General features: G+C 43.0%; 1 protein-coding gene and 1 non-coding gene across 10 annotated transcripts in view; one reads left to right on the top strand and one right to left on the bottom strand.

Annotated features, from left to right (window-relative positions):
* Positions 1 to 25,125, top strand: part of gig (TSC complex subunit tuberin) — a 161,109-nt gene that overhangs the window by 128,119 nt on the left and 7,865 nt on the right. For 6 of the 9 annotated variants that reach the window (XR_012827283.1, XM_075688130.1, XM_075688132.1 and 3 more), the window contains 5 exons: positions 1,590 to 1,773; positions 10,320 to 10,392; positions 17,515 to 17,782; positions 19,560 to 19,639; positions 23,081 to 23,171. Coding sequence is in view for 7 of the 9 variants with exons in the window: in XM_075688130.1 (XP_075544245.1) it covers positions 1,590 to 1,773; positions 10,320 to 10,392; positions 17,515 to 17,782; positions 19,560 to 19,639; positions 23,081 to 23,171 (696 nt within the window). In the remaining 2 variants the exon portion in view is untranslated. The remainder of the gene's footprint in view (positions 1 to 1,589; positions 1,774 to 10,319; positions 10,393 to 17,514; positions 17,783 to 19,559; positions 19,640 to 23,080; positions 23,172 to 25,125) is intronic. The other 3 variants (XM_075688134.1, XM_075688136.1, XR_012827284.1) reach the window with 2 other exon arrangements.
* Positions 14,140 to 14,212, bottom strand: TRNAK-CUU (transfer RNA lysine (anticodon CUU)). Its single transcript has one exon. It is a non-coding gene; the product is annotated as a tRNA-Lys (tRNA).

Here is a 25,125-nt window from a genome sequence, read left to right as displayed (position 1 = left end):
AGATGAGTGGTTGGTCGATTTGCTTGGGCCACTGTCCACTTCAAAGAGCGAGAGTTAAGTTCCTCCTGCACCTAGCATAGCAATTAGATGGAGAGCCCAAGCTATCTATACCATCATGTGACACCATCATTGGAACACTCATTCCATCTCCCATCAGAGCTACACGACACCAGCTCCCACTGGCATGTTTGTGTCATACGGGAAAACCGAACATTGGGATATGAGAAAGTGGAACGTTCCCACAGCCTTCAGCATTTATTTAGTTGGCTTGAACACAACAGGGAATCCTTAAGATGTTCAAGCTTTGGTTTGTTTTATTTTTCACAAACATGTGCACATGTCTTTTACTCCATTTGGTTCACTGATGTCATTGTCTTCAGCGGCGTGCTGTGACATGAGCTGTCTGCCTAACTTTGGGATGGAAATGCATTTCCTAGTTCAGTGTTTTCAGCAGCACTATTAGTGGTAAAATGTATTGGTGGCAAACGTATCAGTGTCTCATTCATTTCTCGCAGGTGGGCAGTGGACCATGCCACACAGCTCAGACTTTTTCATATGTACCTCACTGCTCACTAACACAGACAATGAGACTCGCAGTAATTTTCTGCTTTTAGTTCAGAAAACATTAAACAAGTTAAAATGAAAGAAAGAAAAATAACCCACAAAACTGAAGTGAGGTGTTAAGAGTTCAGGTTCTGTTTTGGTATTTTGAAGTGCCAAATGTTGTGTTGTTGGTACATCATTTTAGTGAATAAATTTGTAACATAATCTGTTAAAGTGCTCAAAAGAACCCCTTTCTGTTCACAGCTGCAGACACTCTCGAATGTGGAATTCACACCTTGAAAACAGGTGTTTGCAGAAAAAAGTACCCAAAGCTCTTAATTTGTGAGATGAGGCTGCTCAGTTCATTACGCCATGAGCCATTACACTGTCGTGAGGAAATAGTGGAGCTGTGGCTCTTGCGGTGGGCTCAGAAAAGTGACATGTAGCCCATGTAGCCCATGTTTAGATAATATCTGAAAACTTTTTCGTCTTAACTATTGCATCACAAATAAGGGTGCGTGGCTTTTACGTGAATGAGGTACCCAAGAATGGGTCGGAGTTTTTGTGGTGAAAAGTGTGCAATGATTGGTTTGGATATGGGAGGGATACATGAAATAAGAACACTTGTAGTATGGCAAGAGGATTCTGTTGAGAGAGAGAGAGAGGGGGGGGGGAGTTTAATGGTGTAAAAAATTGGAACGGGGTCCTCCCTGCCAGGACACTCCGGTCATGGTTGGAGCCCCCAGTTCAGGACCCCATGAGCTGTAAATGCCCGGCATACTCTCTTGACCAGGTTGAGCTGGTCCCGGGAGTCAACGCTGAACAGTAAAACTTTCCACTGTTATGGGTGTGGGTTGCTTTGTGTTGATTTTGTTAGCTGGCATGCCCATGTGATGTGGTAAAGCTTGGCCAGTGTGTTGCAATTGGGAGAAGTGTATGCATATTGTTTGGGATACATGGCATGCAATGTTAGAATGTTTGTCTGTAATTGCCTCTGTGACACCGCCTCGTTGCACCGTAGCAAACTGTGCTCTCATCCACTCCAGACTGGGACAGCAGGAGCCACTCTGCTAGGAGAAGCCTTGAAGGCTGGTCCCAGGCAGCAGTGCCTCCCGCTAGCTGTTACCGGGACAGGGGCCACACTGTGTCTGGCGCGAGCCCAGCCTCGGACAGTGGAGCCACTGCAACCACCGCCTATGTGGACCTCTACCGTTCTGGCATGAATCCCAGGTGGACCTATGGTTTGCTCATGTGTCACCACTGAGCTTGCACTTCTAGGAGCATTTGAGAGGTTTCAAATCAAATAAAGGTTTCAACCTGATGTCTCGCACATCTGTCATAACATTTAGCTAATCTGCCATGCTAAAAAAAAGAAAGGCCACTACAACTTAAGCAGGTATGAACATGATGCTTTGTGTTGATGCTGCAATTATGGTAACTGGCCTATTCTGATGGTGAATAAAGATTAAAGGGGGCTATGACACCAAATTTTTTAGCTTGAATTATGTATTGCACGTTAAACTGTATGCATCTCATAGCAAGCTGGGAAAACTTGAGCATGTTCTGTGCTATCAAAAATTTGGATTTGAATTTTGGTATCACAGTTGAACCGTACATCAGCCTAGCAACTGGTGATAAAATTAAATTGCACCAACAGCAATGGCTCTCTTGGAGTAGCAGAAACCTATCTCAAAGGCCATGTTCTTTTGTACTGCAAGCACCAGAAGTAATTGCAGAAACCAGGAATATGTCATGATCGCCATGCATTGTTTTGTTTTCAAATGTGCATTTCAGTGGTCAGCCTGAGATAGTTTCTGCTGGCACATCATTTCATTTGCTGTGCTTTTGTCACGTGAGTAAAAGAATAGGTGGTGTCCAAATGTACGTTTCATAGGGTGGTGCCCTATGTATTTTAAATGCACATACTAATAGCTATGCTTTTGCTGGTTGAATGTGGTGGTAGCGACTTTGGGAGCCATAAACACGTCATAGATGTTGTGTTTTGGACACCACCTATTGCAGGCACAAACCAATCGCAGTGCCCTTGCTACACTGTTGGGTGCTAGAGCCTGCGGTGCAAGAGGCCCGATGTTATTTCAGACAGTTTTGAAGCAGATGACACAGTGGTGGGCCCACACTTCCTCATGTCAAACAATCTGTGACAAAATAGCTGTTGCTGTTGGTGGGAGTGGCTCGGAGGGAGTGGTTTCAAATACAATTTTCTAGTTATGTATGCCAAAACCCAGGTTTTTTTGGTGTATGACCATGTTCACTCCACTTTCAGTCACAATGACAAACTGAGAATAGTTGGATGACCATGTCACTGCCCCTTTAAAGGCTGTAGATGCTTCTGTGCCCTCAAATCAGGCCAGTGGTGGAGACCACATGACCACCTTAATTTCTTTTGTTTTGCTTTGATTCCAGCCTGCTGCACAGTTTGCAGAAGTAGCTACGATATTTATTAAAGGGAAAATCAGACATCCACCCATTTGTAGCAGATGCTACAAAGGAAACCCATAAGGGTTCCTCTTTCGAGGAATCCGTATGGGACCCATATGGGTTCGTAGCATTTGCTACGAACGGGTGGATGTCTGATTTTTCCTTTAATAATTACTTCTCTCCACCTTGCGGATTTCTGCAGAACTATTCCATCAAACTCTTGCCATTGTTTTGAGTTCTTGACAAATTCCACTTGGCCCTGCTATCTGCTAGCTGCCTGGTTAGCTCAGATGGTAGAGCGGCTGCCCAGGAAAGGCGGCGGTCCCGGGTTTGAGTCCCAGACCAGGACGAATTTTTCTTCAACTGCGAGGCTTTTCTTTCGAGGATCCCGTATGGGTTTCCTTTGTAGCTTTTGCTACGAACGGTTGATGTCTGATTTTCCCTTTAATAATTACTTCTCTCCACCTTGCGGGTTTCCACAGAACTATTACATCAAGCTATGATATTTATACAGAAGTAGCTGCAGTATTTGCAGAAGTAGCTCATTACCTAAGTGATAAGCCAAAGCATTTAAATGAGCACAAAGGTTACCCATTTTGTTTCTCATGTAAGGTAAGCACCCTGGTAGGAACCATAATACATTGTAGAAATTTCCATATTGATTCTAGGGCATATTCAATGCACTTGAACCTTGTTATAACAAAATGGGATGTAATGAAATAACGGATACACAGTCTAACCTACTTACGATGATACCGGCTTTAGCAATATATCGGATATAACAATGAAGCAGCTGACACACCGTCGATTTTTGTATGTGTTCTATGGCAAGTTAAACTGCATACTACAATGTTCTCATGCTGCATTATCAGCAATAACAATTAAATCTGGCCACTGAGTGTGTGTGCCAAAAGGAAAAGGAAATGTAAACCTCACGACAGAAAAAAAGAGCTGCTGCACTCGCCTGCATGCCATACACCTTTGCCACACCCATCTTTGTGCCGCACACCCTGCAATGCATGCCTTTGTCTCATCACCCTACAAATATAGCCGGCCTCACATGCCTCTCTCTTGTTCCCCTTTCACCCCTCCAATGTCAGCGCAGTTGACTCGTGGATCAGAGGGTTGTACTGGGTGCCTAAGGCAAAAAGAAAAAGATAGAGAAATTCAGGAAAAGAAAAGAAAGAGTGGAAGCCGCCACAGGTGCAGCTGCCTACGTGCTGCAGACCTTTGCCGCACACCCCTTTGTGCCGTGCACCTCGCATGGCATGCCTTTGTCGCATCACCCGAAGCATCTAACACATTGCGAGTCTCCCGTCACCCTTTCACCCCTTCGATACACAAGTCAACTACGCCGACCTCAGAGAGGTGAAAGGGAGACGGCAGAAAGGCACACGAGGCCAGCAACGTTACAGAGGCGTGTCGTGCGAGGTACGCTGCACAAAGGCGGGTGTGGCGAAGCTCTGCCGCACTCAGGTGGGTGCGGCAGCTTGCATTTGTTTTTTATTTTTGAGAATATTGCGGTCCTTTCTTTTTTCATTCTTTCTTTTTCAGCGCACACATTTAGAAGCAGATTTAACTATTATAACTGATAATGCGGCTTAGGAGCATTGAATTAACTGGTTTATTTCGCCACAGGAAAATACAAAGGTTGACGGTGCACCGGCTGCTCCTTGTTATATCTGACATATTGTTAAAATGGGGATCTCTGTAAGTCTGTTTGACTATTGTTAGAACCAGTAATGCTATAAGTGGGTTCAACTGTAACAAAGTAAATGCTGTTCTCCTTAAAATTCCCATAGAGATCTGTGTATTTATCACCTCATTTTAACGAAGTAAACTTGTCCTGGCAATGATTATAAAGAACTAGATTTGTCTACGAAATCAAAAAGTACCGACCATTGCATGATGAGCATATAGCTGTTCACTGGATTGGGTACCCGTTCGGTGCGGCACATAGAATGTGCTGTCGAGCAACACTGGTCTTTCTCGCCACCACACGTAGCTGCACACAAGCTTAACTAGGGCTCACCATCGTATCTCTTTCTCTCACTGCAGCGCACGACTAGCGAACTTGGAAGGAAGATACCACTTCCTCCATGCTGTCGCAGTTAGGTGCACCTTCTTCCAAAATCACCATCTCGGGAGGGCAGGCCTATAGGTGCTACAGCCTGCATGGCACACCCTTCCACTATAGGCACGGCCATAGAGCGCGACTCATTAGAGAAGTGCAATGGCAATAGTGCTGCTGGCAGGCGGCATGCCAAAGACCAGTGCTTCCACTTCTCTATCTATGCAGTGCACAGCGCATAGAGCTAGGTGAGGCATCAAAGATTACACCGATGCTATATTGGAGCTCGTGATCCAGCCAAGCCAAGCTAGCATGCTCACATGGCAAGGCTGCGAGGCCACTTGAGAGCTGTGGATTAGCTGCATAGTAGGCACTACGTGTTGTGTGCCATGTGCTGCTGCTCAAACCTGGCACTTTCCTCTTTGATCTCGTCACCATTTCGTTGGTTTCACGAAAATGTGAACTAGCCAAGTGAAAAGCGAAAGCAGAAGACCAGCACATTGAAACAAAAAAAAGCTGTCATAAGGGATGTCGCATGAGATGCTAAACAAGAAAGTCGCATGTTGCAATAACCACATATTCTTTAGTTGTTGTTTTATTAAAATTTAGTCTGACACATGGCTGCGTATCCATTTTCTTCTTTGCATGCTTAAAGTTGTGTGCACTATTGGGCGTACACTGCAGTAAAGGTCAGTAATCAATATACGAAAGTCATTTCCACTCCCCCTTCAACTTATAACGAGGTTCAAGTGTGTAAGCTGAAACAGTGTGGCTGAAATGAGGACACAAAAAGAACATGCATCACAAAACAAGCGCTTTGGTGCTTGTCCTGTGGTGGGTGTTTTCTTTGTGTGTTCATTTCAGTCATGCTGTTTCAGCTTATATTGAACACAAATCAATCAGACCTGTCCAGCATGTTATTATGGAAAATACTGTTTTGACCACAGAAGCGGAGTGCAATATTTACTTGCATCTTAGCCTGAATTGTGGATTACCAAATACTATACGTGGATTTTCGTTTTAAATAAATGAAATGTTTTCCCAAGATGGTCCACTTGCACAAAGATTAGCAGTGCCGCAGTCTCACGCAATATAACTGTTTACGCTCACGGTCGAGGAAATTGCGCGGAAACAAAGAGAAAGACCGCGCGTAATCCAACTTGTTTGCCCTCTGGGTGAAAATTACACTCATCGCTTAAACGTGGCTGGTTTTGTAGTAAGTACACTGATTTGCTGTGCTGTCAGCAGTTCTTTGCTTTGACAGCGATGTATACCTTGAGAGCAGGTGTCCACTGAAAAAAAAAAGGGGGGGGGGAGTGTATGTAGTCCTATTCAATTACATTCATTCAACTCTCGCCATGGTGGCTTAGTGGCTATGGCGTTTTGTTGCCTAGCACGAGATCGCGGGATCGAATCCGGGCCGCAGCGGTCACATTTCAATGGGGGCAAAATGTAAAAATGCCTGTGTACCATGGTTCAAGTGCATGTTAAAGAAACGCGGGTGGTCAAAATGAACCCGGAGTCCCCCACTACGGTGTGCTTCATAATCAGATTGTGGTTTTGCACGTAAAACTCCAGAATTCAATTTTAACATTCATTTAACAAAAGCACATGCATGCACGCATATTGTAGAAAAAACAGCATGTTACTCGTAACAAACTTCATCTTCCTCATGTGCGGCTATATCTTTGTGCAGGTAGTCTTCCACTCAGTGGCGTTGTGAAACAATGGCACCAGTTCATGTGGTGAAGCACTATGTCTAAGGAACAGTAAATGTCTGCTCAATTGGTGATCTAATGCAATATGGTATGAGGCACACCAAGTAAACTGTAGCTGTAGGGAATGTGTGTGGTGATCAAGGCTGGGAATGGACCTGGAAATGGATTAGGCCACAAAGTTTCAGCAGACGATAATGTTGGTGTTATAGCCATATTGGCGAGAGATGTGCAGACAGTGAAGACCGTCCTGTGCCCTACTGCTGTCTCCCAGACAGTTAAGCTACTTGTGTCACCAATGTTGCTTAATGTGATAAACTACAGCAGTGGAATGATCTTGGCCCGGAAGTTTTTACTGACATTGAGAGCTTGACATTTTCTAAATAAAATTTAAGATTTTATTTTTCCTGAGTTGGTATTTTCTGTTGTCCTCATATGATTGTATATGGATAATAACTGATAGTTGACTGTATTTTGTTATATCTTACCGGCTCCACCCTGTAACCGATCATCATCATCATCATCATCATCATCATCATCATCATCATAGTTACGCCCACTGCAGGGCAAAGGCCTCTCCCATACTTCTCCAACTACCCCGGTCATGTACTAATTGTGGCCATGTTGTCCCTGCAAGCGTCTTAATGTCATCCGCCCACCTAACTTTCTGCCACCCCCTGCTATGCTTCCCTTCCCTTGGAATCCAGTCCATAACCCTTAATGACCATCGGTTATCTTCCCTCCTCATTACATGTCCGGCCCATGCCCATTTCTTTTTCTTGATTTCAACTAAGATGTCATTTACCCGCGTTTGTTCCCTCACCCAATCTGCTCTTTTCTTATCCCTTAACGTTACACCTATCATTCTTCTTTCCATAGCTCGTTGTGTCGTCCTCAATTTGAGTAGAACCCTTTTAGTAAGCCTCCAGGTTTCTGCCCCGTAGGTGAGTACTGGTAACACACAGCTGTGATACACTTTCCTTTTGAGGGATAGTGGCAACCTGCTGTTCATGATTTGAGAATGCCTGCCAAATGCACCCCAGCCCATTCTTATTCTTCTGGTTATTTCAGTCTCATGATCCGGATCCGCAGTCACTACCTGCCCTAAGTAGATGTATTCCCTTACCACTTCCAGTGCCTCGCTGCCTATTGTAAATTGCTGTTCTCTCCTGAGACTGTTAAGCATTACTTTAGTTTTCTGCATATTAATTTTTAGACCCACTCTTCTGCTTTGCCTCTCCAGGTCAGTGAGCATGCATTGCAATTGGTCCCCTGAGTTACTAAGCAAGGCAATATCATCAGCGAATCGCAAGTTACTAAGGTATTCTCCATTAACTTTTATCCCCAATTCTTCACAATCCAGGTCTCTGAATACCTCCTGTAAACACGCTGTGAATAGCATTGGAGATATCGTATGTCCCTGCCTGACGCCTTTCTTTATTGGGATTTTGTTGCTTGCTTTATGGAGGACTACGGTGGCTGCGGAGCCGCTATACATATCTTCCAGTATTTTTACATATGGCTCCTCTACACCCTGATTCCGTAATGCCTCCATGACTGCTGAGGTTTCGACTGAATCAAACGCTTTCTCGTAATCAATGAAAGCTATATATAAGGGTTGGTTATATTCTGCACATTTCTCTATCACTTGATTGATAGTGTGAATACGGTCTATTGTTGAGTAGCCTTTACGGAATCCTGCCTGGTCCTTTGGTTGACAGAAGTCTAAGGTGTTCCTGATTCTATTTGCGATTACCTTAGTAAATACTTTGTAGGCAACGGACAGTAAGCTGATCGGTCTATAATTTTTCAAGTCTTTGGCGTCCCCTTTCTTATGGATTAGGATTATGTTAGCATTCTTCCAAGATTCTGGTACGTTCGAGGTCATGAGACATTGTGTATATAGGGCGGCCAATCTTTCTAGGACAGTGTTCCCACCATCCTTCAACAAATATGCTGTTACCTGATCCTCCCCAGCTGCCTTCCCCCTTTGCATAGCTCCTAAGGCTTTCTTTACTTCTTCTGGTGTTACCTGTGGGATTTCGAATTCCTCTAGGCTATTCTCTCTTCCACTATCGTCGTGGGTGCCACTGGTACTGTATAAATCTCTATAGAACTCCTCAGCCACTTGAACTATCTCATCCATATTAGTAACGATATTGCCGGCTTTGTCTCTTAATGCACACATCTGATTCTTGCCTATTCCTAGTTTCTTCTTCACTGCTTTTAGGCTTCCTCCATTCCTGAGAGCCTGTTCAATTCTATCCATATTATAGTTCCTTATGTCCGTTGTCTTACGCTTGTTGATTAACTTAGAAAGTTCTGCCAGTTCTATTCTAGCTGTAGGGTTAGAGGCTTTCATACATTGGCGTTTCTTGATCAGATCTTTCGTCTCCTGCGATAGCTTACTGGTTTCCTGTCTAACGGCGTTACCACCGACTTTTATTGCGCACTCCTTAATGATGCCCATAAGATTGTCGTTCATTGCTTCAACACTAAGGTCCTCTTCCTGAGGTAAAGCCAAATACCTGTTCTATAGCTTGATCTGGAATTCCTCTAGTTTCCCTCTTACCGCTAACTCATTGATTGGCTTCTTGTGTACCAGTTTCTTCCGTTCCCTCCTCAAGTCAAGGCTTATTTGAGTTTTTACCATCCTATGGTCACTGCAGTGTACCTTGCCGAGCACGTCTACATCTTGTATGATGCCAGGGTTCGCGCAGAGTATGAAGTCGATTTCATTTCTAGTCTCACCATTCGGGCTCCTCCACGTCCACTTTCGGCTAACCCCCTTGCGGAAAAGGGTATTCATTATCCGCATATTATTCTGTTCTGCAAACTCCACTAATAACTCTCCTCTGCTATTCCTAGAGCCTATGCCATATTCCCCCACTGACATGCCTCCACCCTGCTTCTTGCCTACCCTGGCATTGAAGTCGCCCATCAGTATAGTGTATTTTGTTTTGACTTTACCCATCGCTGATTCCACGTCTTCATAAAAGCTTTCAACTTCCTGGTCATCATGACTGCATGTAGGGGCATAGATTTGTACTACCTTCAATTTGTACCTCTTATTAAGTTTCACAACAAGACCTGCCACCCTCTCATTAATGCTATATAATTCCTGTATGTATGAGCTAACAGCTCATACGGGCTTAAATAAATAAAATAAATGTTGTGCAGAAAGGGAGATGAGAAGCTGTATCGACTGTACATCTGCATGCGCCAGGCGTCGCATCTTTCCACTTAGCCATAACCACCGCCTAGAAATGGCTGCTACAACAGCATAAGCCTGAGTAATCATCATGGCAAAATGCCAGTGCTGTTTGCTAGAAAAGTAGACATTGTTTGTTTTATTGCTCACTCTTTGCCTAAAGCATCAGCACAAAAGCTGAGACTTTTCTTTGCCAATATTGGAAGTACTGATAAGCTGCATAGTATGGAGCACAGGAAAGCAGGTAATTAAAAACTTCATCTACCTTTGTAACCTGCTGTTTGCCTGTGATTTTGACACAACAGTCAGCTCTGTGTGATAGTCACCATTGGTAGTGCAGGTTTGTCTTCTTGCACCTGTTTCGGAACCTTGGCCAAACAGAGCGGGCCCTGCCACTTCCAGAATCAGATGTGGTAAGTAAAGTGAACGTAGAATCTGCTACTAATGTCTCCTCTGCAGCTGAACATAAACTTGTCACTTGTTTACACTAGCATTCTGCAAGCAGGCATGCCCACTACACGTGTTCCGTGTGGAACAGCGGAGTAAAAATGACCATGCGATTCTTCTTCTTCTGCATCCGACAGAATGAGGCAAAGTTACCTAGTAATTGCCACTGCAAAATGCTCACATTGAGGTTCGACTACCTGACCGTTCTGAACTCCAAAAATGATGAAAATACACTGATGAAAATACACCGTTTACAGTGTATTTATACTGACGCCAAGCAACGCAGCACACATTTGCTTGGCAAAGGGTGAGAGTTGCATGCACATCTCAGAAAAAAAGCCAGTGGCTCACACGGTTTCCACAGTGAAGGCATCATTTGGCAGTGCTTACCAGTGAGACTGGTTATGGATTTCAAAAATCCTTTCTTGCCTCAAACGTAATTTACTCGAATTAAAGCTTGTAGATTACAGTTCCTAAGGGGTTGGTTCAAATAATGAGTCATCTGATCTGGAGGGTTTTAACTACTTAATTTAGGTCTGAATATCGTAAAAAAAAAGTTTTTTTTTTTTGCCAAATTTGGAAGAAATTTTTATGAAATGTACTTTTTTTAACAAGTTATTTTTGGAATAAACAATAACAACAGGAAAAAGTGTAAAAAATTTGATGTGCCCAGAATATTGACAATGTTCATGCAAAAAATAAAATGTGAAAATGACTTGCCCATGTTCACTTGTGACGTCACATGATATAAAAATGCTAGTGGATTATTTTGAAATAAGACTTGTCATACGTGCTTCACACTCGATTCTAAAAAATTTGCCTCCAACAAACTTTTGCTTCTTTGAAAAAATTTCAGAGCTCTTCATCACCATCATCAGCCTATGTCCACTACAGGACGAAGGCCTCTCCCTGCAATCTCCAATTACCTCTGTCGTGCGCCAACCAATTCCAACTTGCGCCTGTAAATTTCTTAATTTTATCACCCTACCTAGTCTTTTGTCGTCCTCAGTTGCGCTTCCCATCTGTTGGCATTCATTCTGTAGCCCTAAATGTCCACCGGTTATCTAACCTATGCATTACAGGGCCTGCCCAGCTTCATTTATTTCTCTGTGTCAGTTAGAATATTGGCTATCCCCATTTTCTCTCTGATCCACACTGCTCTCTTCCTGTTTCTTAATGTTATGCCTAACATTCTTCGTTCCATTGCTCTTTGCGCAGTCCTTAACTTGTTCTAGAGCTTCCTTGTCAATCTCCAAGTTTCTGCCCCATATATTAATTCATAATTCATAATTTATTTATTTATTAGTAAAAATACAGATAATTGCATGTGCGTAGTATACATAAGGAGGTCCCATAGTCAAAGACTGTATCGGGACCTCCTTCTAAAGACACTTATGATGTTATACAATGTTTAAAGCAACAGTAGTACAGATGAGAGCGAAGAGTAATATCAAAACATGTTTATAGCATATGAGTAATAAGAACACTTGTTAACAGCAAGACGGTATAAAAAAAAAAAACGGAATAAAATTAAAAAATAAAAAACCTAAAAAGAAACAAAACGAAAAAAAAAACAAGGAGAGTTTCAGTAAGTATTTATTATGAATGATTTTAGTTCTCTTTTAAATTGGTATAAATTTTTTGCATTTTTGATGATAGGTGGTAGAGTATTCCAAAGCGATATTGCGGAAAATTAGCACCGGTAGAATGCATTGATTGTACACCTTTCTTTTCAATGATAGTGGTAAGCTTCCAGTCAGTATCTGACAGTGTCTGCCATATGCACTCCAACCCATTTTTATTCTGTAAATTTCCTTCTCATGATCAGGGTCTCCTGTGAGTAATTGACCTAGGTAAATGTATTCCTTCGCAGACTCTAGAGGCTGATTGGTGATCCTGAACTCTTGTTCCATTGCCAGGCTGTTGATCATTATCTTTGTCTTCTGCATATTAATCTTTAACCCTACTGTTATGCTCTCTTAGGGTACTCAATTATTTGTTGTAACTCATCCCCAGCGTTGCTGAACAGGACAATATCATCTGTAAACCAAAGGTTGCCGAGATATTTGCCATTAATCCTTACTCCTAAGCCTTCCCACTTTAATAGCTTCAATACTTCTTCCAAGCATGCAATGAATAGCATTTGAGAGATTGTCTCCTTGCCTAACCCCTTCCTTTATAGGTATCTTTCTACTTTTCTTGTTTGCAAAGTAGCTGTGGAATCTTTGTAGATATTTTCCAAGATATTTAACGTGAGCTTCCTGTACTCCTTGATAATTTAATGCCTCTATGACTGCTGGTATTTCTACTGAAACGAATGCCTTTTTGTAATCTATGAAAACCGTGTAGAGAGGTTGATTGTACTCTGCAGATTTCTCAATTACCTGATTGATTACATGGATGTGATCCATTGTACAGTATTCCTTCCTGAAGCTGGCCTGTTCTCTTGGCTGACTGAAGTGTTGCCCTTATTCTCTTTTATTTTATACAATATTTTATACTATATTTATATTTTATACAATAGTGGAAGTAGGCTAATGGGTCTATAATTTTTCAATTCTTTAATGTCTCCCCTTTTTGTGGATTAGTATATTGTTGGCATTCTTCCAGTTCCCTGGAGTCGTGAGACATTTTGTATAAAGGGCCGCAAGCTTTTCAAGCATGATTTCTCCTTCATTATTGAATAAATTGACTGTTCTGTCTTCTCCTGCTGCTTTTCCCCATTTCATGTCTTGCAAGCCCCTTGTAATTTCATCGCTAGTTAAAGGACAAGCCTCTGCAACCTGTTCATTACTACTTTGAATGGAGGTATCGTGGCTGCTCTTAGTACTGTACAAGTCGGTATAATTTTTCTGCTACTTTTACTATTTTAGAAATTGCTGATATTGCCCTCCTTGTCTTTCAGTGCATACATCTTGGCTTGTCCTGTGCAAAGTTTTCTTCTCACTGATTTCATGCTGCATTCATTTTTTACCACTTCATCTTACATCACCCAAATGTCTTTTTTTCATGAAAAATGTTCTGAGAAAACCTCATTCATGTAATCTCCAATTGGCCTAACCTTTTTCGAGGGAATCGACAATGGTTGTTTTAGGGGTTGGGACATTTTGCGTGGAGTGAACCAGCTAGAAATTGTGGGGAGCACCCGCCTCCATTTCATCCCGCGTACCCACGTCGTCCCGTTCGACGTGGCCGACGGGTCGGGCCGGCGTAGACAAGGGAGAGAGGCACTACGCGCCCTCCCTTTCTCTGTCGCTTTTGTGAAGCGCTTAGCCCTCTCCCCCCCACGCGGCTCATGGGAAAGGGAAACGTATCCGGCGGGTGAGGACGACTTCCCCTCGCAAAAAGGTAAAAAGGCATAAAAGCGCGCCACCGGGGGAGACGCTCTCTCTTGGGACGCCGACACCTGGACCGCCTGGACGAAAGCACCTGCCGCATCCCGTGAGTGACCTCGTTTGTCTGACCCACCCAGACAACGAGGCAAGCCTATTTACTACTATTGCTGAGAGGACGTCCCTCTGCGAGTGTTCGCTATTGCTAATAGCAATAAACATTATTACCGTTGACACCGCTGGTTGCCTTATTCGTTCGAACCCGGCGTAGCCGCGATTCCCGCGCTACGGGTTGGGAGTACCACGAAGTGACTGCGTGGAGCTAGATCTGGAGCTCGCATTCAGCTCTAGCCGCACACAGAGTGGAACCCCCACATTTGGCGCCCGACGTGGGGCCCGAACCCACGACCCTGAGATTAAGAGTCTCATGCTCTGCCGACTGAGCTAGCCGGGCAAAATGTGGGGGTTCCACTCTGCGTGCAGCTAGGGCTGAAGGTGAGCTCCGGATCTAGCCTTACGCAGTCGCTTCGTGGTACTCCCAATCCGTAGCGCGGGAATCACGGCTACGCCGGGTTAGAACGAATAAGGCAACCAGCGGTGTCAACGGTAATAATGTTTATTGCTATTAGCAATAGCGAACACTCGCAGAGGGACGTCCTCTCAGTAATAGTAGTAAATAGGCTTGCCTCGTTGTCTGGGTGGGTCAGACAAAAGAGGTCACTCACGGGATGCGGCAGGTGCTTTCGTCCAGGCGGTGCAGGTGTCGGCGTCCCAAGAGAGGGTGTCTCCCCCGGTGGCGCCTTTTATGCATTTTTACCTTTTTGCGAGGGGAAGTCCTCCTCGCCCACCGGATACGTTTCCCTTTCCCGTGAGCCGCGTGGGGGGAGAGGGGTACGCCTGTCACAAGAGCGACGGAGAAAGGGAGGGCGCGTAGTGCCTCTCTCCCTTGTCTACGCCGGCCCGACCCGTCGGCCACGTGCGAACGGGACGACGCGGGTACGCGGGAGGAAATGGAGGCGGGTGCTCCCCAAAAACTATAACATACTTTTCCATTATAATATTTAATGATCCAAAAGTCGCGGGATCATCTATTCCTTCTAGAGTGCCTGGTGTGCAAAACAAAACACATTTAGTTTTGAGCCTATTTAGAATGAGCCTATTATACTGGCTCCGTATCTGTACGCTGACAGAACGCACTTGTCTTTTGCTTTATTGTATCTATGCCCCTCTTCTATCAACGAGCATGAGCAATTGTTGGCATTTATAAGGTATCTGCAATCCTCCTTAGTTTTTATGTCATTAATATTTTAAAAAAGAATTACTTTATAGAGATTTGTTAAACTGACAAATGATACGTCGAAGATAGCAAAGCTGTATAAGCAAGTTCTTACAACCTTTGGAAGTACTAGGGGTCTGTTTGCTGGCTCACAGCCTCGCTCGAAAGCAGCAGCAATGCTGCGTTCGAGTGAAGTCGTGACTGGCTGTCCTCAGTGACAGCCCCCACACAAGCTGCGCTGCAGCACCACACCATGGGCATTCATTGCCGCTGCTGTACAAACTCCTAGCTGACCTCTGCGTCAGCATCAATTCTTTTAGTTTCTCACTGTAAAGTAATCGGCCTTCGAACGCTACACTGGGGGACTCCAAATTAAATAAACTGTAGATGGGGTTTACACCTGCTTAATTTGGCATATTGATGACACACGCTCAGTTGAGATTTATTAAGATATATTGCTGTTCCGAGAAAACCATTAAGCTCTAACTTCTGCAATAATATTGAGTGGTTGACAAGGTTAAATGCTATACTTTAATCTGTCATAAGAAGCCAACAAACACTGACACCAAGGACAACATAGGGGAAATTACTTGTGCTTAATAAATCAAATAAAGCAATGATAAATTAATAGAAATGAAAGTGGATGAAAAAACAACTTGCCACAGGTAGGGAACGATCCTGCAACCTTTGCATTACGCTTGCGATGCTCTACCAGTTGAGCTACTGCGGTGTTGTTTCTCCATCCACTTTCTTGGGTATTTGTTTCCTAGTAGAACCCTGGGAGTGTTAGCCAGCACCACCACTCACAAACCTTGGCGGCGGATGTGGAACATCCTTTCTGCCGCAGGCGTCACAAGAACATCATAATTTTTTGGGGTCAAGGCAACCGGTCAATAAATCCACACATGCTACCGGAAGGCATCAATGTTGCCGAATTCGAGACCCTCATCACGAGAACGTGATCTTTTGTGGTGAAGGCAAAGTAATTTCCCCTATGTTGTCCTTGATGTCAGTGTTTGTTGGCTTCTTATGATATGACGAATAAAAATCGGGCCCCTCGGTTAACCCCCCTTTTTTCTCGTTTATTACTCTCATCTAGAAATATTCCTAATGTATTGTCAAAGGCAGATATTTTGCGACACACGCACACACACGTGCATGCACGGATGGACAGACAGACAGACATACAGACAGACAGTTAAAACTCAATCTAACGAAACTCGACTTTACGAATTTCCCAATCTAACGAAGAAATTTCCATTCCCCAACAGGTACCCATAGGGTTTAGTGCTTTCATCAACCCGAATGAACTAAACTATTAATGAAAACCCAATTTAACGAAGCTTTTCGTGAAATAAGTGAGCAGAAAAAGCAGTGATTTCTTTCTAATTTTCACAGAGATAGGATTTTCTTCGAGCGTGCACTCTAACTATATTGCCTTAAAACATCTAGGCGCCCTAGTCACAGCTGTAGCTTTATTTTGGCAATGCTGCATGCCATGCCAATGCATGGAATAATGGACTCGGCAGTCGGTAGCGCTCTTACAAACCAAATGGTGCCAGGGCCAGCGGTGGTTGCTTTAGTTATTTCATGGTCTATGCGGCAGATGGCACTGATCATCTCCTCGCAACTTTCTTGCACCGCCTGCTCGCAAAATCACTGCATTCGGTCTCCGCTTGTTTGCATATCAGCAGCCTGTAACAGCTTCATGTGACCATTTGCCTGACCTGCATCGCTCGGACATGAAGCCTCCCAAGAAGAAAAGGAAAGTGCTCAAACGAAAGGGCAGCCATAATTCACGGTCAAAATTGGACGCAAGAAATGCGATGGTTAACAGCAAATACAGTAGTGCGGTTGCTTTTGGGTGTCGCAACGTTACAATTTGAAATTTTGAAGGACCTAAAAATCCCTTTCTCAATTTTACGAACTTCCCGATTTAACAAAATAATTCTAGCATGGTCATCACTTCATTGAATCGAGTTTCAACTGTGTGCGTGTGTGTGTGTGTGTGTGTGTGTGTGTGTGTATATATATATATATATATATATATATATATATATATCAGGACAAATTTTTCCTCAACTGTAAAGCATTCTTTCTGAGAAACCCGCATCCTACTTTTTCCCCTTCATGATACTTTCTCCACCTTGCGGGACTCTGCAGAACTGATTTGCCATATATATATGAGAAAGTATTATGAAGAAGGATGAAACTACAAAGGAAACCCATACAGGCTTCTCAGAAAGAATGCTTTACAGTTGAGGATATATGTTTGTATCCTTTGCACACTGCCGCATTACATTTTTCTAAGCTTGATAATTTCCAACTAAAGTTCAAGTGTACTGTAGCCATTATGAAGTTAGAAGGAACAATGGCGTCGAAACTGGTGAAGGCCGACATGTTGGAAGGTGCCCACGAGATGTTGTATTGCATGCAAGGCACCAGCACTGTCTTGACAAATCTTGTGGCAACACGTGCAGGAGCGATCTGTGGGCGTGTTTGACCACATTCTGACCTACGAGACCCACAGGATGGGCCTCCTGTATGTTGGACCAGGCCAGTCAGGCCAGGAGCAGTGCATCCTGTCCAACACACATGGGTCTGTGCGCTACACTGCACTGCTGCGAGGGCTTGGCTCGCTGGTGCGCCTGTCGGAGCTGGACCCTCGGCGCACTTATTTGGGTGGCCTGGCTTGCACGGGCGAGGACGGCACCCATTGCCTCTGCTGGCAGGATGACGTCACCCAGGGCAAGCAGCTCCATCACCTCCCTCTTTTCCTCCTCCTTGCCTGCCAGCTTCCTTTGCAACTGCTTGTGGATGCCCTGGTGCGTGAGCATGCATGCAGTCAGTGACCTCCTGGGCTCACAGTGTGTTGCCCTCCTGACCTATTGCAATTGACCTGGGGCTGAAGCCGCATAGGTGCCAGAATGGATGTCAGCATGGTATTGAGCAGCCAGGAAATTTTCACCAATCACAATCTTGTCATGCCTCTGCCTGCCTTTTCCAAAGTAGCCAATGGGACCATGCTGTCCCATTGGCTACCTTGACCTGCTAGTTTACCAGAGTAGCACAATGTGTAACCAACCAAACTTTGCAGACAAAAGTTTATGGTAGGCACACTTCTCTATCTTGGGAGTTAATCATGCAGTTCACCTAACAACCAGATGCATTCCCTTTCCTGCTATTAAAATGGCATTGAATGCCATTAAGTGCATCAGAAGTGCTGCCATCCTCTGCCAGTGCTTATAGGCAGTGCTGGCTCACAAGTAAAATACATCATGTCTACTGTAAACACACTAGGTCTGATTCTCTGCCAGAATAGGGATACTTGCCCAGTTTTCACAGAACCACACATTTGGTCATTATAAATGCGGAGCATGAAAGGAGGGATTTTGGGTCCTGATTGGGCAGGCTTTACACCAAACGTGATGTTCATTAGGCTTGTGCCACTCTAGGTTAACTTCTGGCAATATACAATCTGCATAAGCAAGAGCAGCAAAACTGGCAACAAAGGCTTTGACATAACAAAGGCATAACAGGACAGCACCCAGGCAAGCTTAAGAGCATTGCTTTGTCTTTTCATTGTGTGCTTCTAAGGCATGGTTTGAGCAGTGCACAGCATCAGGTTGGTTCACTCGTCACATCAATGTAGCATGTTTGTTTGCTCCTCTACTCACTGCTTGTCACCTACTGCTCATCACCACCATAGAAATACCACTGCTTTGTGCAACACCTGCATGGGGAATAGCACTTTATTCTGTACATTGCTTCCAGACTATGTAAATGTACACGATTTTGACAAAAGCTGATGGTCCTACAGTTCTTATCACAGAATTCTTGTATCTTCTAACATGGCAGGTTTTTATAAAATGTAAATTTTTAATGTTTGCAAGCTTAAGCTGGCTTAAGCATTCCTGAGTCTCTTTGTATTGCACTGGTAAACTGCCTTGAAGTTTTTATTGCACACAGAATGTGTTACAGTTTTTGTGTGTTACTCCACAGTAAAATATTCTGTTTTACTAACACACGAGCTTGGTCAATGGGACCATTTATTTCCTCAAGAAATTCTGCTTTATAAGATGAGAGCAATGTTACATTCACACAGTTTATTTTTTGTTTACAAAGCTGTGCCTGCCTATTATCTTCAGCTGAATGTACACTTCAGAGCTCACAGGTGCAATTGTAGTAGTGCTAAGTTCAGGCACTGTATGAGAAAGTTGTAAATCGTCCTGCTACACATGTGAATTATAGTTCTTATATTGAGGCAGTCCCCATGCAATTAGCATTGCATGGGGATTGCTTCCCCCAAAAAATGACAACTGTGTTGTATGTATAGTACACACATTCCGGTGCAGATTGCTCTGCAGAATTTGAGTGACACCCACTTCTGTAGCCAGATTAGCAATGCATATGCTTCTTTGATGTCCTGGAGAACAAATGGGTGTTCATCCACTTCTTGTGAGCTGCTCTCTATGAAGGCACTTCTCAAGCTTTTGCTTCGATGTCATCCTTCTGCTTCTTTCAGGCCTCTTGCTTACAAGCCACTTTGCGACCCGTGGCATCTTCCTTCTGCTTCTCATGAGCTTCACGCTTCTGAACTGCTTTGTGAGCGTCTATCCTTTTCGCTTACCTGTAAGCTAGTATGAACGTTTTAAGTGCAGATGCGTTAGCGTACGACCTTTGCTCTGTGCCTATTCACGTGGGCAGCAGTGAGACACATACGGTGCCTCAAACTGAAACTGGGAATGGCTCAGTAGAAAGATGTTAAGGCTGTTTGCAATTGCAACATAGAAGTCAGCTAAAGAGCACTTGCAGTTGCACTCCAATTTAATTACATGTAACCATTGTTCTGATCACTTCTTTCTGTTCGTGTTTCAATTTATGCCCATGGTACATAAGACTTTTGCAAAACTTGTAAAAGAAAAAGTAGGCATTTTATGTAAACTGTATGTTAACATGGTGAACATGTCCACTTAAGTGCTGTATCTATTGCTGCTTGCTGAGTAGGAATATCTGTTCACATAGTGGAGCTAGATTTGTAAATGTAATGCCTCAGTTTCTAGGAAATTAATCCATGTTCATTAATCTCTGAAAAAAAAAAAGTTAGCCTGAGCGAAAAATTCTCACTGAATTGTTTATGTTGCACTTGGTTTATGAGTGATAAAATATTCAATATTCGGTTTGATATTCTCAAATATTTGTACTTTATTTGATTAGAAAATTTCGCTATTCGAACACCCCTAATATATTGGGATACGGAAGGTAGTTTACAAAATTTTGTGTTAATAGTAAAGGCAGTATCAAAGGCTGCTGTTACTTATTCAAAGAACAGACCACAGGTGTTAAAAGACGGAAACAATAGACTGGACTAGCTGCTGCTCTTATCTGGAGAAATCACATTGTGGTGCAAGTGCTTCAGCTACTGTACATTGCATAATTATGTAGGAGTCCTAGGTACTATACACAACTAGTATTCCAACTTGACTTCAAGTTACGTACAGAGTTGGCATATTGTGGTGCATGCAGTTTAACACCATGTTTGCCTGTGTTCAGAATAAATAAAGCTCTGCATTGTGTGCAGTGACATCAAACAGAATGGTAGGCAGCATCTGTCATTGTTAGAGTCTGAGAGAACCAGCACTTCAGCCAGAAAATTAAAGTGTACTCCTAATATTCAGTACTGCAAAGCACCCTTACATGCAGTGATGCTTAGCTCTTTCCCTACCGCACCCAAAGCCACTTTTGAGACCTTCTGCGCCGCTCACGGACACACTGCACTCTAGGACGTGGAGGAGAGAACTATATTTTTGTTTTCTAAGCTGTTTGATATTTTTCCCGCAGGGCGGTACTTTTTCAATGTACTCCGAAGTTTCACGATCCTCAAAATAGAAAGCAAAAATGGCAACCCACTATCAATGGTTTGAAATGCCACATTCAAGACCTTCCGCGTCGCTCATGGATGCACGGCACTGTTGGACGTGAAGGAGGAGAAATATATTTTTGTTTTCTAAGCAGTTTGATTTTTTTCCCACCAGGCGGTAATTTTTGAATGTGCTTCGAAGTTCCATGATTGTCAAAGTGGAAAGCAAAAATGGCTGCCTACAGGAGCAGCGCGTGCACTTCGCAAGATGACAAATTTCATGATTCTGCTGCGTCTGTGGCCGGTTTTATTGATAGATCGAGCAGCAGCAAGTCTGACGATGCAGCCTTTGCGTCAGACTTTGACTCTGAGAGCTACGACGACACAAACCAGCCCGGAACATCGGCGGCCACAGCCCAGCGCTACCAACTGTCGGGCATGCAGTCAAATTTTTGTAGTGGAATACCTGTTCAGTGAAAAATTTAATTTTTTTTATATAGTGCCTATTAGACGGCAATAAATTTTGTATATCTCAAAATAGTTGTTACATATTTTTCTTAGTAGGTACAAGCTTGTCTTTACAAACATTGTTCAATTTTATACCACAATCTTGATTCTGGCAATTTATATCTTTTTTATGACATACATCTCATTAATAAGACTTTCATGCATTAAAATTGCATTCATCTGCTTTTTGTTTATGTATTACATAAAATATTGAGTGCTGTAGTTCCTTCAGAAGAAAAGAAAATTTGGTGTAACCTACAAAAAATGCCTATTTTTCCCATGGTAGGGAAAGAGTTAATGGCCATACTAATTACTTGCTGTGGGACCGAGACCTGCCATGGTGGCTTAATGGCTACACTCTAAAAACAGTTTGCACCTTTCGGGGTGTATATTTGTCCCACAACAATAATCGTCATCTGCCTTGCTTGCGTTTCCTTTCTTGAAAACTCGGCACTCGCTACTTTCCTGTCGAGAATGCTGCGTCACACTGATAACGTGCATGCCGTTTGTGACCGGGAAGTACCGGGCTCGCAGCATTAAAGAAAGGAAACGCGGGCAAGACAGATGACGATTATTGTTGTGGGACGAATATACACCCCAAAGGGTGCAACTGTTTTTAGAGTGTATAGCACTGCACTACACTCTAAAACAAATGTACACTCTTTGGGGTGTATATTTGCCACACTACAACAATCTTGCTCTTGTCTTGCTTACATTTCCTTTCTTGAAAACGCTGTGCTCCCTACTTTCCTGTTGAGAATGCTCTTTGATGCTGATAACATGCCTGCCATTTGTGACTTCGAAGTAACAGGCTCGTGGCCTTAAAGAAAGGAAATGCAGGCAAGACAGATGACGATTATTGTTGTGCGGCAAGATACGAGCCAAAGGGTGTAATTTTGCTTAAGAGTGTACTAAGCATGAGGTTGTGGGATCAAATGCCAGCTGCAGTGGCCATATTTCGATGGGGGTGAAATGCTAAAACGCTTGTGTACTGTGAGCTGGATGCACGTTAAAGAACAGTAGGTGGTCAAAAGTAATCCAGAGGCCACCACTACGTGCGAGCCTCATAAACAGGTTGTGGTTTTGGCACGTAAATCCTCAGATTTTTTTTTATTATTGTGTTAGCTGGTATGTTAGATACCTGGCTTCCACTTCACTTCTGTTGTGCTTGTCCACATTGGCTGCAATGCTTTGCACTGTGCCTGTTTTTTTTTAACCGTTTTACGGAGATGCAATTGTGTAGGAATTGGGCATGACAACTGTGCACTGTGTGCTGCTTGAATCCTCTTCCACCTGCATGCAGTTGGTCTTGCGAAATTCTGTCTGAACACACAACCTGTGGTTATTGCGTACTGTTTTGCAGCTACGTGGCGCAGATGTGGGGTGCCCCTGAAGCTTAAGGAAAGATGTATGAAGCATACATGTCACTAGTGCAGTCTACATTAGTTGAGGGCAAGTGCTGCTCAGAAAGGCACGTTTCTTGAAAAAAAACAAATTCTTTAGTTGTTTGGAAATGGTACGGAGAGAGGGGGAGGGTGCAGAGTTAGATGACTATTAAGGTTTCGCATATGAAAGAAGCAAAGAAATAGTTTGAACTAGCAGACAGCAATGTAATGCGATAAGAATGACTCAGAAACCGTGCACATATGTATTTGAGTGTGTGCCACATGGTCTTGCAGGGCCCACCGCTACTTACAAGTGCAGAGGAAACCAATCCCTCTTATATAGAACAACCATCAATTTTGTGTCTTAGAACAGAGGAAGAAAAAAGTAGGTAATTTTTTTTTTATGCCACACAGACTTACAACCTGTTGACACTGTTTTTTAATTTTACAGCTCTTGTTGCTTTACAGTTTTTGTATAAACTGAAAACATTTTCCTTTCTTGGCATGTTCACTGCATCATGGGGCACTGGTGAATCGCTTCATGTATTTCTCTTGTGTGGCAGGTGATATGCAGGCCTCTCCTGTGGTGCAAAAGTCACATCCATATGAAAGAAAACTAGTGCTAGTGAAAAGTAGTTGTTGGGCACAGTTTCAGGTAGCATGAAAGATATCTAGCTTGGTATAAATGCTGTGGCCGATGACACACGGTTTCAGTAAGACACTTTTTCAGATTTTTGTATTTTTAGATTCCTTTATCACTCAAGATTATGTTATCTAAATGTTAGTTACGGTAGTAGTGCTCTTGAAAAATACAAATAACTGTCCATCTGGAGCTGCATTTCTGAGCGATTGCTTTTGGGTATGCTTTTGCATTTGTTTATTTTGTGTGACTAGTATTGGATGCATCAGGTTTCAAATAAGCGACAGCATTCCTAGTACAGTGCCAGGAACAGTGTTACACATAGACGCCGATGCATCCAGAGCTAGTCGCATGAATTGTTAAGAAAGTGAAAGTACGCCCAGAAGTGATCATTCAAGAATACCACTCCAGCATTCACTCACCAGCTGGCGACACTTGAATGCTTTTGGCAGCGATTACTGCAGTTTCAATTTAAGCTTGCATAGCGAGAAATAACCCTAGCACCACACGTCTGTCATTAGAAATCTTATTCTATAAATTTTTGGTCTGCGATATGGTATGGCTGCATTGGGAGCCATTGTGACTGAGTATATGGTTACCATTTTGTTTATTTAAGAGTTGTAAAAGGAATCATAGTTGTAAGTTTTTACTCACGAGTGACTAGATAATGTTCCTCTAATAGGCCAAAATTTGTTAGGGTCTTAGTGTGCAGTTTGTTTTCAGATGCAGTGGCAAATGCAAAGGTGCAATGGTGTCTTTCTTGCCCGTCATTGAATCAAGCCGATGGATATATCTGTGTGCTCTATTATTGCAAGCTGAAACACACCATGAATTTCAAAGAGTCTGCACCTGTTGCTGCGCAAGAGTGTAGAGTTTGACATGCATTTAAATTTGACTATTAGTGATGGGAATTTCAGATTTGGTAACTTTAAATGGTTTTGTTTGGAACTCGGCTGTGGGAAATGCATGCATAGTATTTTAAAATAGATATTGATTAAAGATATTCGTATTATGAATAAATTAATGGTAAAGGGTGTCTGTTTCGTACTTTAAAAAAGGGTGTCTGTTTCGTACTTTAAAAAACTGTAGTAGTAATAGCTCTTGCAGCCTGTGTAGTTGAAGAGCACGCATGCGAGCTTTTGTGAAGCAGTAAGTTAAGGATGCGCAAAAAACACAAGAAATACACATCTTGCTTGGTAGCTTTGTGTTAGAACATGAAATTAGATGTAGCTTCTTTTTCTCCTTCCTGGTTCAATTGCAGTGGTTACTGGTGCCATTGCGTCAAATGAGACACACTCAAGCATGTTGGAATATCTGGTTTTTAGAGCCGCCATGGCAAGATCAAAAGCATTCCTTGCCATACTTGAGCTCAAATTCTGCCTTTCTTTTTAAATGCATAAAAGTTTCATAACAGAGCATAGGCAACTTTTAATATGCAATAATTTGAATATTACATAATTTTTTCAAAGATGCAAGCTATTAACTCGTATGTTACCTTTGAACATACAATGCATACAGCTTGCAACAAGTGTCACATTTGACCAACTTCAAGTGCTTTGCATGAGCAGATATACCATGCAGTAACATGATGAATTGGACTGGTTGGCACATTATGGCACTTGAAGCTAAATGCTGAAAAGTAGGATGATGCCAATGTTTGTCTCCTCTCATCATTGTCCTATTTTTTAGTGCTGTTACT

Source organism: Dermacentor variabilis, chromosome 4 (genome assembly GCF_050947875.1).
Source record: "Dermacentor variabilis isolate Ectoservices chromosome 4, ASM5094787v1, whole genome shotgun sequence".
NCBI lineage: Eukaryota > Metazoa > Arthropoda > Arachnida > Ixodida > Ixodidae > Dermacentor > Dermacentor variabilis.
The sequence above is the reverse complement of the archived record's forward strand: the minus strand, read 5'-3'. Positions and strand labels throughout refer to the sequence as shown.